This window comes from Nipponia nippon, unplaced genomic scaffold, assembly GCF_047370975.1.
Source record: "Nipponia nippon isolate SJK-2023a ecotype South Korea unplaced genomic scaffold, ASM4737097v1 scaffold_3, whole genome shotgun sequence".
NCBI classification, from domain to species: domain Eukaryota; kingdom Metazoa; phylum Chordata; class Aves; order Pelecaniformes; family Threskiornithidae; genus Nipponia; species Nipponia nippon.
Window position 1 is genome coordinate 117665314 of NW_028262347.1, and position 12662 is coordinate 117677975.

General features: G+C 39.9%; 1 protein-coding gene across 2 annotated transcripts in view; it reads right to left on the reverse strand.

The window, feature by feature from the left end:
• Positions 1–12662, reverse strand: part of ABLIM1 (actin binding LIM protein 1) — a 213305-nt gene that overhangs the window by 163063 nt on the left and 37580 nt on the right. Inside the window, exon 1 of one of the 2 annotated variants that reach the window (XM_087766568.1) lies at positions 1460–1595. The exons of the other annotated variant lie outside the window; for it this stretch is intronic. Coding sequence (XP_087622694.1) covers positions 1460–1499 — 40 coding nt within the window. The 5' untranslated portion in view covers positions 1500–1595. Of the gene's footprint in view, positions 1–1459; positions 1596–12662 lie in introns of those variants that run through there. 2 annotated transcript variants of the gene reach the window in all.

A 12662-nucleotide genomic window follows, 5' to 3' on the forward strand; every position in this document is an offset into this window, starting at 1 on the left:
ACACATTGAGAGAAACAACAGAAATAGAACTGCTATATCTAGTTCAACATTAGGTTAAGTGTTTGACCTACAAAGACTGATTAGCAATGGAAAAATATTTTTTGTTGTTATAAACAGTTGGTAGAAAGTTTGGGTTGTGTTTCTTTTTTAAGGTAAAGTGATATTTTTCATAGAGATGTACACAGTTCTTCAATATGTCTACCTGCACATTTTTTAAGCTCCAGACCCATAAAGATAGATGATATCTGTGCAAGACGTTATTTTTGAGAGACAAATATTGGATTAGACAATGCAAAGAAAAAAATAAGACTTTACTTCTTCCAGCTCTAACCCCTGAAGCCAAATGGGTACCCCAAGGGTTTATTTATCGGTCCAAGCATAACAGAGAAAGCAACTGCCCACACTTGAGTTTCCAAGAAAGCTAAATATATCTTCTTATACGTACGCCTCTTCCCCCACCTTTTTCTAAGATTGTGGTATTAAAAAAAGAGAAATGTTTGCTAAGTAAACTAAGATTTGCATGCCTCTTGGAGGCAAAGAGCATCCACTTTGTATCACTTTGTTGTAACCTACCACCAAAACTGTCCTGAATGTGCTTTTGGTGTTTAGAAGCAAAGCGCTTTGAGACTCATCTGCTAGTAACTCCTTGCAGGTTGCTACACGCTGGCATTCTGCACCGCACAGTCATACCTGCAGCACCTTTCAACACGGAAAAAGTCCTGCTCACCAGCCACAGCTGCCCAACACCCTGCTGCCTGCCGCTCTCTGCAAACGCAAACAGAAGTGACAGACGGCTGCAGGACAGCCAAGAACTTGAAGGTGTGCTCAGTCAGTAAGTCACAGATTGCACAAAGTCTCCTCAGGTTAAATGCCGAAGAAAGCTGCCCTCAATAGCACCCTAAAACAGATCAGTTATCAGCTTTTCATTCAAAGCATTAATTAACAACGCTTTGAAATTTTATGCCACCTTCCATTACAGAACGCTAAAACCTCTTTATACAGAACCTACCCCACTGCAATAGCATGCTGTCATCATCTTTACCTAGAAGACAGAGAAACTGCAAAACAGAACAGTGAAGTACCTCTCACAAAAATACACACAGAGTCAGAGCTGGATAACAAGCCTGCTTAATTCCACCAAGTTGTGCTCTGCTCCTTGTATTAAAAAATCCAGTCCAGGGGAAAAACACATGGGTGCATGCACACACTGTTCAGCCATGTAACGAAGTCCACTGTTCATAAAATACACCAGACTGGGAAGGTGTTTAACTGTTAAATCAGTAAAGAAAAACAAAATAAAATAAATTGCTCTAGCAACAAACATGCCAATTTCAGTCCAACAGAACTTCCTCAGCCTGTTTTCCTGCCATAAATCCAAAAACTAACATCCTGTGGATGGCTTAACCTATGTAATTTATCAATAGAGATTTACAAAGCAGAGCTATAGCCCAGGACAAACCTTTGCCGTTTGCGGAGCTCTGAGGTATTTCTAGTTCCATTTGTGCTCTCAAGCAGTAATGTTTCTGGACCTGAAAAGCTACAGCCTTTCAGAGTACAGATGACAAGCTGGAGGAACAACAGAGATCCTTCAGAGGTGGCTCACTCTATGGCTTTACTCCTAATATTTCCTGGGTTGAACAGTACTAAAGGGAGTGGCCCAAGCAAAATAGGTGTGTCTGTGTTCCCAAACAGTTTAAAGCAAGAGTGAATATTTTCCTCTAGATATTCCATTAGTCATCAGGACCGGGGTACGTTGTCTTTCAAACAGTGACAGGTTCCAATGTATTGACTGTCTCAAAGCAGCTGATATTATTGATAACTTTTTTTTCATACAAAAGGATCCTAACCAGCCTCAAAGGTTGACTGCAAACAGACTTGATTTTGCCCAGAGACTGTTTTCTTTCTATTTTACTCTGCATCTCATCTCCACTCCGTTGCTTTTCTCTTATGGCTATATTACACCTAAACAAAAGAGTAAGAGCCTGTGGAAGATGGGGATCAAAGGACTGTTACCACTTTCCACGCACACTTACAGCAGGGAAAGCCAACGTCCCAGGCATCTTCCCCAGGTTCCCACAACACCCCACCCGCACAGAGGCAATTAGGCTGACTCCAAGCATAGACTTCCAGGCATTTCCTTCGACGCAGTTGCACGTACCCAGAGACAAACTGTTCCATGAGCAGCTGAATTAATGAATCTTCTTTTTCTGACAGATTTGCGTCCAACATCCTCAACACCCATCGGGTTTGCCCTATCTCCATGTAACATCCTCTTGGCAATACCATTCCCAGAAATACTTTCAGTTCCTTTCCATCTGTCTGCTTTCCCAGTTCCTCTCCATGTCCTTCAAATTAATCCACAGAACCCTTAAGGTGTCTTCCTTAACTGCTTCAATATCTTCAATTTCCACCCATACCTCCTAAACCGCACACTCACTTCTTTCACACTCTCATCTTTCCCCTGTACCCCAAGAGATGCTGCTGTACAAGAACCCCATTTTACCCCTAAGGTTTCACTTTAGGTGGCAAAACCCCACTATTTCTCCACTAAACATATATGAAAAGATGCCAGAAACATACAAAACCTTTTGGGTTCCTGGGTGGGAACTGCTAAATCCAATGAAATTTTGGCCAACTACTATTAATTCCCTGCTTTAAACACTAAATCCTGAATTTCCTGAACTCTTGACTTCATTTTTCCCACAATGAATTGTCATCTTGTCAGCCAGCTTGTTAAAAATACACACGTATGCAGACACACAGACAAATGTAAACACAGGCACAGAATCTGGTCTCTCTACCTTTATTCTCAGTCTGGCAATCTCCTCCTCTGGCTTTATACATTTTATTTGCTGCCAAATTAAGTGGAGTGCAGGACAGGGCGTTCACTCTGTTTGGACTTTAACGTGCTTGACTGAAAATGATTAGCTCATCAGAAACACTGCTTTCTCTCCGCCCCCGTTCTTCTTTTTAATAATCAAAGCACTCCATGCTTTAATTACCATTACTACCACTCTGATGTGGTAAGCAGATACAATTATTCCGGTTCTACAGACAAAAAAATTAAAGCACTATATTCCCAGGAAGTGTTGACCACTAGCATTTATTTATTTTATTGACTCTGCTCCTAGATACAACTCTGTATTGTGCATCTGTCTCAGATACAAGGGTGAAGAGGAGCTCTATGGGTCCAGAAATAAGTTCTTCTGTCCTCATTAAGAGACAAGTTCCTGAAGTATGCCAGGGTGACTTCTGCAGTTAACCACACTTACATCTTTTTTGTTTAGGTGAAGAGATGAAAGAGAAGGAAGATGAGAATGATTCAATATACATCTACATATTGTACAAGTCACCATGCTCACACTAGCTATGTATTATTAGTAGCTATAGCATTAGACGCTGTATTTGAGACACATATAAACTTGTCTTCTATATGGCTGTGTATGTACATACACATTGCCTCTGTAATACAATTGATTATGTGTTGATTTTCATTTATGTTAAATTAACCAACCATACCTAGTAGTTTTGTACACCAGGTGAGAAGTGATCACTTCTCACACGTTGTACTAATCCCAAGTCTCACCTTAGGAATTTCTGTACACGTTTCCTAATGCTGAAGGTCTCGCCTCCAGAAACTCTGGAGAATTTGAAATCTGGTAGTGTGCTCTCGTAAACATTGTATGTTGTTCCCATGGAAAAAACCACACAAGTCTCACCAAGTGACAAGACTTTGAAATGCTGCAGTCTATTATGCTCAGCAGAGAGATGTTTTTGTTGGCTGTAAAAGCTTGACTTGCTGGCTATTAGTTCTCCAGCAATTTCATCGGATTTAGCTTATTCCACCCTACACAGTTCTCAGGCCTATTGTAATCCCTACAAAGTGACTGAGAACAATCAGTCCCCGTGCTGCAAGGGATATGCAGAACTACACTCGCGCCAGAAGCAGACAAGAGTGTTCTCCATGACTCCATTACACAGACCAACAGTCTGACATTTCTTAAATTTAAGAGTTCAGTTGTGTGCTTTTCATTTTCTTTTAATGCCTTTTTTTTCCTCCAGACTTCCTGTAACCCAAACAGAAGCACCCACAATTACAAACTACCTACTATCAGAAAACCTACTAATCACGAATGTTATCGGCTACTTCAGCCAGCCACGGATTCATGAGGCAGCACGTTCCTGTTGTGTCTCGTGGGAGACACACAAGGCATCACAACTTCTCCTTCAAGTTTTAAAAGCAGTTCTTCCCAGACAACATTAGACTATATTAGCTCAGCCTGCTCCCTGGAAGATTTTATCCCTGTTGAGATATTCTTTCCATACTCGGATGAGGAAAACACTGGGCAAATTAAGTGATCTGTCCGGGACCACAAAACTCTATGCCCAGCTTAGAAACTGAGTCTAAGTCTCATGAATCCCAACCCAATGGTCTAGCCATTACACCTTCTGTTTAAAGAAAATTATTTTTTAAAACAAAACAAAACAAAACCACAGAAAGAAAAAAAAGACAGAGACTTTAAAGGAGACCAATAAGCTCTTATCAAAGGAAATGAACTTACCCTGTTCCTTCATAGCTTATCTCCTTATTTCTTCTCACTCCAAGTCCCACATAATAGAAAATGCCCCTACGCGGTTCCTGTGGATGCCACAGCCTTTTCACCAGAGCTGGTTCACAAGTGACAGCAGCAGAACCAAGAGACACAGAAGGAAAATTACAAGCAGACTCTTCCTCGTTACTTCAGCAGACAATTTCCCTCACCCCCCAATCTAGGCTGAGACTCCTGATTGCTAGTAATTCTTCTTCTCATTTACAGCTTTCCAGTGGTGACTCCTCCAGAATTTTCTCCCCATCACTGTCAATGCCTCTGTCTCACAGCACAAACAAATTTACCATAACTTCCTCAGAGCTTGTGCACAGCAATTATTTTCAAGTGTAACTGCTTAGAACAAGTCTTATGCCATGTATTCTGTGCTCCAGAAAATGAAACTTTATAGACTTATAAAGTGTAGCCAGGCAAACAGTCCTTTCTTGTGCATTGCTAATTGCATCTTAATTATAGCATTTCACATGCATTTATGCACCTTTCATCCTAGTGTATCCCAGAGCATTTTGTAAACTGTCACACGGTTTTAAAAGGAGACCTATATTAATACAGAACTACTAGTACCCAGACATCTCTAGAATCCAGTGCAGCAGCCTGTAGATAAATTCATTATGAGAGAGCTTTGGGCCAACGGCACAACGCTGAATCTCTGTAGTTAGATAAAGACCTTCCCTCCCCCTTCAGACATCATTTGAAATTCTTGCATATCCATTTCATTTGATGATCTCAATGTTTTAAAAACATCAATTAACTTGTACAGTATTTTAATTAGGTAAGGCATAAATAAAGATCTAAAACCTGCAATGCCTCTGCTAGTAGTCAAGAGGAAGTGCTTAAGGGAAAAAGCATACGAACCAGGGCAAATATTGAGCAATCCTTCTAGATTCCCTCTCACATGGCAGCGAAACGGTTCTTTAGCTGGAGACTGCCTCCAGATCAGTGTTTAACAGCTACCAATGCACCTATTCTCTATATTTTTTTCTAATTCCTTTTGGAATCCCTCCCTCCTTTTCATTGCTTTACACTCGGAAGTAGTGAGCTCCATCCTTTATTCCAGTGCTATATGAAGAAACACTTCCAAAATAGCTTTTTTTGCTTTTAAGCCGGTCACCTACTGATTTGGTCAGGTTGAGACCAAAATTCTTACTTCCTCCAGAAAAAATAAAATAAAATAAAATAAAATAAAATAAAATAAAATAAAATAAAATAAAATAAAATAAAATAAAATAAAATAAAATAAAATAAAATAATTCTCTGCACAAAGATTTTAGAATATTTCATCGTGTCTCTCAACACCACTCAGTTTTACAGGAAAACAAACATAGAAGTCAAATTTTTCCAACAAAAGAATCTGAAACAAGACTTTACATCTGCAAGAATACAAGCTATTTATTTTTAGATGTCTAATTTTAGGCAGCTAGTTTTAGAAATTCCACCCGTATAGACACTAAGTTATTTTCCGAGGTCACACATTGAGCTAGTGACAGCCCTGATGAAAAAGCCCAGGCATTCTTGTCCTTACAATCATTATCAGAAGGCAAAAGAGAAGGAGTAAACTGCATGCTCCCCAACATATCCATGCAGGAAGGAAGGAGGTTGAGTCAATTCTACTGGGATTTCAATGTATGCTTGCAAGAAATGCAAATATTTCAGTTGTGATACACTGAACTTTAAATAGTTTCTAAGACTAAAATGGCAGTCTCCCATTACACTTCATTTAAAGATTTACTTAACAATTTTGTCTTTCCTTAAGCTAAGCTAAATGTTTGCAAAGCTACAATAACGTGCAACCTCCCTCTGCTTTTCCACACTCAAAGGTAGCTTGGGAACTTGCTGATACCGACTGCTTTCCCCTGACTTGGCTTTTAATTCAGGCGCCAGGCAACGGATCACAAATGGATAACATGAAGATAAAACATTTGGCAGACACTTGACTGTCATATGCTTTTTGTTGCCAAGAAACAAAATAGGACCTATTAAAATCATCTAATTAATTAACTTTTCTATAATCCTATTTTTATTGGCATCTTGTTGGTTAAGCAAATGCTTTTTCTTTCAGAAGGGAAGTGTGTTAAGCTTAAGGAGTGACTTTTAGTACCATCAGAGGCTGGCATTTAACAGATCTTCACAATAAATAACTTTGGGCCAGATCTTCAGCTAGTTATGGTTGATTTTGCTCCCTGATATTAAAAAAAAAAACCACCTTTCTCCTTGAGAAAGATTATGTTAGTGGAGGGATCAGTTTATATCGCCTGACAATCTGAATCCTAATTTCTTGCCATCTTTTTTCCTTCAACTTTGGGGAGTTACTTACTACAGTACTGAAATGCTGATCTGTTGTTTCAGTAATTGCCTTTAAAAAATTTACTACAGATTTTTTTGAATGGTCCTAATTTTGATACAAGTTGGTTACAACTGTGATCCACCTGCCAAACAATTCTCAAGGAAAAGAAAAATATTTACACTCTGTCAGTGGCAGAATAATATTTACAGCCTTGATTTTTTCAAGGAGGACTCTTAACCCTCAAAGAAGTCAGCTAAAACCTAAATGAAAGGCTTGGCTGAAGCATTAATTCACAATGAGTAACAGCTGTAAAGATTGTCAGAAAGCAAAAAATTGGTCTCTATTACACTAAAATAAAGCCTGGGCCTGTAAGCACTGAACATGAAAGAAAACTTACTGATGCTTACGTGTGCATCTTGCACACATGAGTGTTTGCTACAGCAACCTAAAACAGACCAGAAATGCAAAAGACTACTTTCAGTGTACGTCATTGCAAGCACAACAGCATTTTCTTAAAAAAGACAACAGTTTAAACAGTGCCTCCGTTTTTCCTCTCCACTTTTTTTCTCTAATGTCAGTGAAAACTTTTTCTTGTGTTCTGAGTATTGTTCAGAGTGAGGCAGGGTTCCGTTCATGTTCTGCAAAGAGACACAGAAAAATAGGGAAGTAAAAACAATTTTCTCTATAAAAACCTTCATGAAAATATAGAAGTTACTAGCCCACAGCATAAACAGTGAGAGGCAGAAGTCAATATTGCAAATGTTCTTCTTCAGCCTTAACAAAAGCGGGCATTATCTGTGTCGGGATTTTTAGGACAGTACCTCACACCTGACTGTCAGCTCAGGAGCTCCTCAGCCTGTGCCACGATGCACCAGGACGCGAGCAATACTCAGTACTGCGCAGTCCCGAGACCATGCCCATTCTCAGCAGCCGGCTTCCCACGTCACCTGGTGGGAGTCTTCAAAATGGAAGTTTATTTATTTAATTTACCAGTGTCTTGGTGATATTACTTCCTTTGCAAGAATGAAAAGAATATGCTAATAGCAATCTCTAAAGTGAAGACTTCACTGTTCTTTTTTATAAGAAATTCAGGTGTGGCACTGAGCAGAAAAATACCATACCCAGATGGAAGGAATGGATGCAACTTTCCAGTGTATCACGTTCAGCTGTCAGCAATCACAGGCTAAAACACCACACAACTCCTTACAGAACCTGATCAAGTTCCAACTTAAAACATGTAACATTTACAAGTTCCACTGGAAGGCTGGTGCAGGGATTAACTTTCTTCTAGCTCCTATACTAAATTTGTTAATGGAATGTTCATAAAATTTTTTCTTGCAACAACATCATCCATTAGTTAAAATGGCACTTCTCCCTTCACATGTGTCTCATACTTGTGGATGTATGTCCTGACAGGTATGTTTTCTCTTCTATGTAGGCAATACATCCTTGTTTAGAGACCGACCCACCACCATTCTGTCATCAAACAAGGCATCAACATTCTTCTCTACAGTCATTCTCCCCCAGTAAACTCCTACTGTACAGCAAAAATCCTTCTTCTTAGTCCCAAGCGCACAAATGTCTCTTACTTAGTAAAACTGAGTTTCAACCTATTTCTACGATTTGCCCTAAACCCCTCTGTACAAACCGCTAATCCCCACTTGACACTGAATACGCCTCCCAAATTGTGTCACCAGTGCACTTCGTTAGCAGACCCCCATGTTTCTCTTGTCCACCTTACAACTCATGTATGAGCTGTAATCTCTTCCACCTTAATTAGTAATTTCTCAAGAATAAATATTCAAGCTTACAAGTTTGTCCGTATTTCATTTGCCCTGTTTTATATTACCATATCAAAGACCCTTTATCAGTCACTTGCGCTAAGCTGTTCTGGTGGCTCGAGTCGGGTCAAAAGCACTTGGTACTCAGAGTAAAAAAACCAAATGGTTAAGCTCTGTCCTTAAGAATTTCTTCAAGTGAGTGTTCAATTCAGCAGACATCTACATTTCCAGAACAACCACAGCATTGTTTCAGGAGAAAACAAGAAGTGTAGTCATTTTCATTTTTATTTCGATAATGCCTACAGGGTTCTACTGAGGGCAGGACACGACTGGGCTAAGATCTGTAAAAAACATAGTAACACTCCTGTACCATTTAAAATCTGAACAGGTAAGATAGATAACCACTGGACAGGAGACAAAATTAGGACATAGAAAGAAAGGAATTAATTAGCACACCACAAACCAGTAGCAAAGCCAGACAGAGAACCTAGAGGTCTTAGAACAGTCTAGGCAGGAACCCACAAGACAGTTTTTCGGTTTTGCTTGTTTGTTTTCAGTACAGATGCACCTGATGGGAGCATTAAAAATGAGAACAAAGGAACAACATAGTCTTAACTAAAAAAATAATTGTCTCTCTATGATAACTGTTGCTTAGCTAAATCACCAATATATCTGAAGACCAAGGCTCAAAAATCTGCTAGAAGGGGCAAATCTGAAACAGTTAAGGGCTTTTATAGTCCTCCATGTGCTTTAAGTATAAAGCACAGTTGATAGTCAAGAATACTGGAAGAATTCAAATGATGCCTTAGAACTCTTTTTTTTTTGCTGCAAGGCAATTTTTATCACAGCCTATTGGACTATATTAAAAATTCTTTCATTAAAATTTTATTACCACTGAAATTACTACATGTGAGATGTGACTCTAGACCAAGAAAATTTCTTTCTTATCACAGTGATTAAAGCAAGGTGATACAGAAACCTAAACAAAAGGGGTTTTTTACAACCTTAAATTCAACACCTGTTTAGTCAATAGCCTCACTGGAAATATCAGGATGTTAACCACTAGTGAATCTGAGTAAATAATGTTTGGGGTTTTGTTGTTGTTGTTATTTTGTTAGGGTAAGCAGGCATAACAGACCTCAGGAGTATCTGCACTCAGTTTATCTAATGAATAAGCAGTAAAGCAAGTTAAACAGTCAGAAATATGCAGGATTAAAATTGATAGCAGGATTAAAATTGATAGAGGTTGTTAAGTCAAAAGAAAGGGAGATTTATTCTTCTTTTAACTCACATCCACATGCTTTTATACCTGCACGTTTTCTTTAGAAGTAGGGCAATGGCATTTGCTTCTGGTTAAAATGCATAAGGGATACCCTGCAGAATCAGCGGTTCTATTTATTTATTTATTATCTGTGTTTCAAAGGACAGAAAATGAGAACCATGTCCTCTGCTACCTGCCATATCTAACCAGTAGTTCCACATCACTATTCCTATTACTCAGTGCCCCACGTGTTATAAACCACACACTAGGAGCACAGAGAGCTCACCTGAGCGCAACTCCTTTCTCCGTTCGGCCCAAATTTTCTGCTAGAGTAAGCAGAATTCTGGCCAGGACTTACATGTGGGACAAGAGACCAAAGATATGGAAATTCACATTGACCATCACTCATTTGTCAGGTCATTCACCATCAGGAGGACAGAGTCTAAAAGGAAGAGCCCAGACAAGCAAGAGAAATGCTTGGGGGATGGAGAGGGAGATTGTTGCTCATGTGAATGCTGAAACTCTTCCCCTGTCAGATTCTACCTTATGGCTAGTGCTTTATTTTACAAGCAACCCACTGATATCCTTACTGTCCCTTAAGATGTAAGTAAGGATGAAAAGATTTCAGCCTAAAAACATACAGCCTGTGGCTACCGACTGCAGACGACAGTGTGCAGATTGGATTGCTGAAGGGCAGGAGCCCCTACATTCAGCAGCCTACTGCCATCAGAATCCCAGAGTCTTAGAAGAGAATCACGGAATAAATCAGGCTGGAAGGGACCTCTGGAGATCTCTAGTTCAGCCTTGTGCCCAAAGCAGGGCTACTTTCAAAACCAGATCCAGTTGCTCAGGGCCTTTTCCCATCAACTTCTGAAAATCTCCTGAGATTGCACAACCTCTCTGGGCAATCTTATCAAGGGCTCAGCCACATTCATTGTGGGGGAAAAAAAAAAAACAACTCCTTCTATTTAGGTGGAATTTCTCTTGGTGTAATTTGTGACTGCTGCCTCCCACCCTTTCACTGTGCACCAAGGAGAGCCAGGGAGGGGGGCTATATAGAAAACATGGGTCGATTCAGGTAGTTGAAGCCAGCAATTGTATTTGCCCTTACCCTTCTCTTCCCCAGGCCTACACAAAGCCAGCTCCTTCAGCTTTTCCATCCAACATGCAAGACTTCATTTATCTTTGCCAAACATCGCAAGTTCCCTGCTGGCCCTTTCTTCCAGGCTGCGTAAGTCCCTCTGAATGGCAGCCCTGCTCTGCTTCCAGTGCGCTGACTGTTGCTCCCAACCCGATGTCATCTGTGAACATGCTAAGGGGGCATTCTGCCCCACCATCTAAGTCACTGATGAAGATGTTGAACAGCAATAACTCCAGCATCAAGCCCTGAGGTACGCTGCTTGTCACAGGCTGCTAGTTGGACTTCAAAACACTGATACTTTGAGCCTGAAGGTCCAGCCAGCTTTTCACAAACCTTGTAGTCCACCCATTTGGTCCATAACCCCCCGTTTGACTACAAATATGCTACGGGAGATCAATTTCTTTGTATACTGGCTTGGAGAACAGTGAGTACACTCAAGTTCAAACCCCACCTGTGCTACACACTGAAGTCCAGACAGACCAGGTTAAAGGGTGATCACCACTGGGTGAAACTTAGCAGTTGTTTGTGCTAAGTAAAGCTGTTTCATCATTTCAGAAGCCCGAAGTGTTCATATGCATGCATCCCAAATGGAAATGATCAACACTTGGGTCACTAACTGGGAATTCCTCTCTTTCCCCTGTATTACTAGTAACAACTTACTACTTCTGTTCATTTTCTTCCTATTATATTCGCTAAAGGGATACCAGCAAGGCCTTTTAACACCTCGTTCTCTTGTTATTAATTAATCCACTCTCCTGCAAAGAACAAAGAGCAGCTAAGATGTGGTCTGTTTCTCCTATTTAAAGAATGAGCTGTTATAGTTAACCATCCCTCCCAGATGAATCAGAAAACAATTCCACCCTTTGGCATCTGAGAACCCATGGAACAATTTTATGAACAAAAATTAATACAAGCCAATGAGATTGAGCTGGCATTTAACTAAGCACTTAGTCAGCAATTTATGCACACTGATGACACCCACACACTAATTCTACTAATTTTATCATGACTTTCACATTTGTTCCATGACAAATTAAAAGCAAAAAAAAAAAAAACCCACCCAACAAATCGTCTGGCCTTTTAGCAGGTTGTTTATGTACGCTAAAGGGAATCAGAAGCCTAACTCAAGGTCAACTGTGCTGCCAAAGAAGGCAGCTCCAAACAAATTCCACCTAGAGTACGTGTCTCTGATCAGAGATTTGAAAGGCCGGATAACGCATACCTTAGAGACACCTACACTGGAAACACAAATCCTTTGTTCCACTCTGAGCTTTTGTCCTTTTTATGTAGACACCTTTACATGGATCACATATTCTCAGAAGCTCAGTTTCCAGATAGCTTTATTATAGTGTCACTAATTTTTCCAGCTCAGAACTATTTTCAGCTTCAGATCGAATGCTATTTTTAATCTTAAACTCTGGCTCATTGCTAGGCTTAATTTTATTGTGTACTTAAAGATGCATTTAGGATTGCTCTCATGCTTTTACAGTGCCAAGAAAATTATCCTGGTGATCTCTGGACTAAATTTACAGTTACTCTTCTTTTTTCATCAATCTAAAATACCAAAATAATAATAAACTATGGTGTT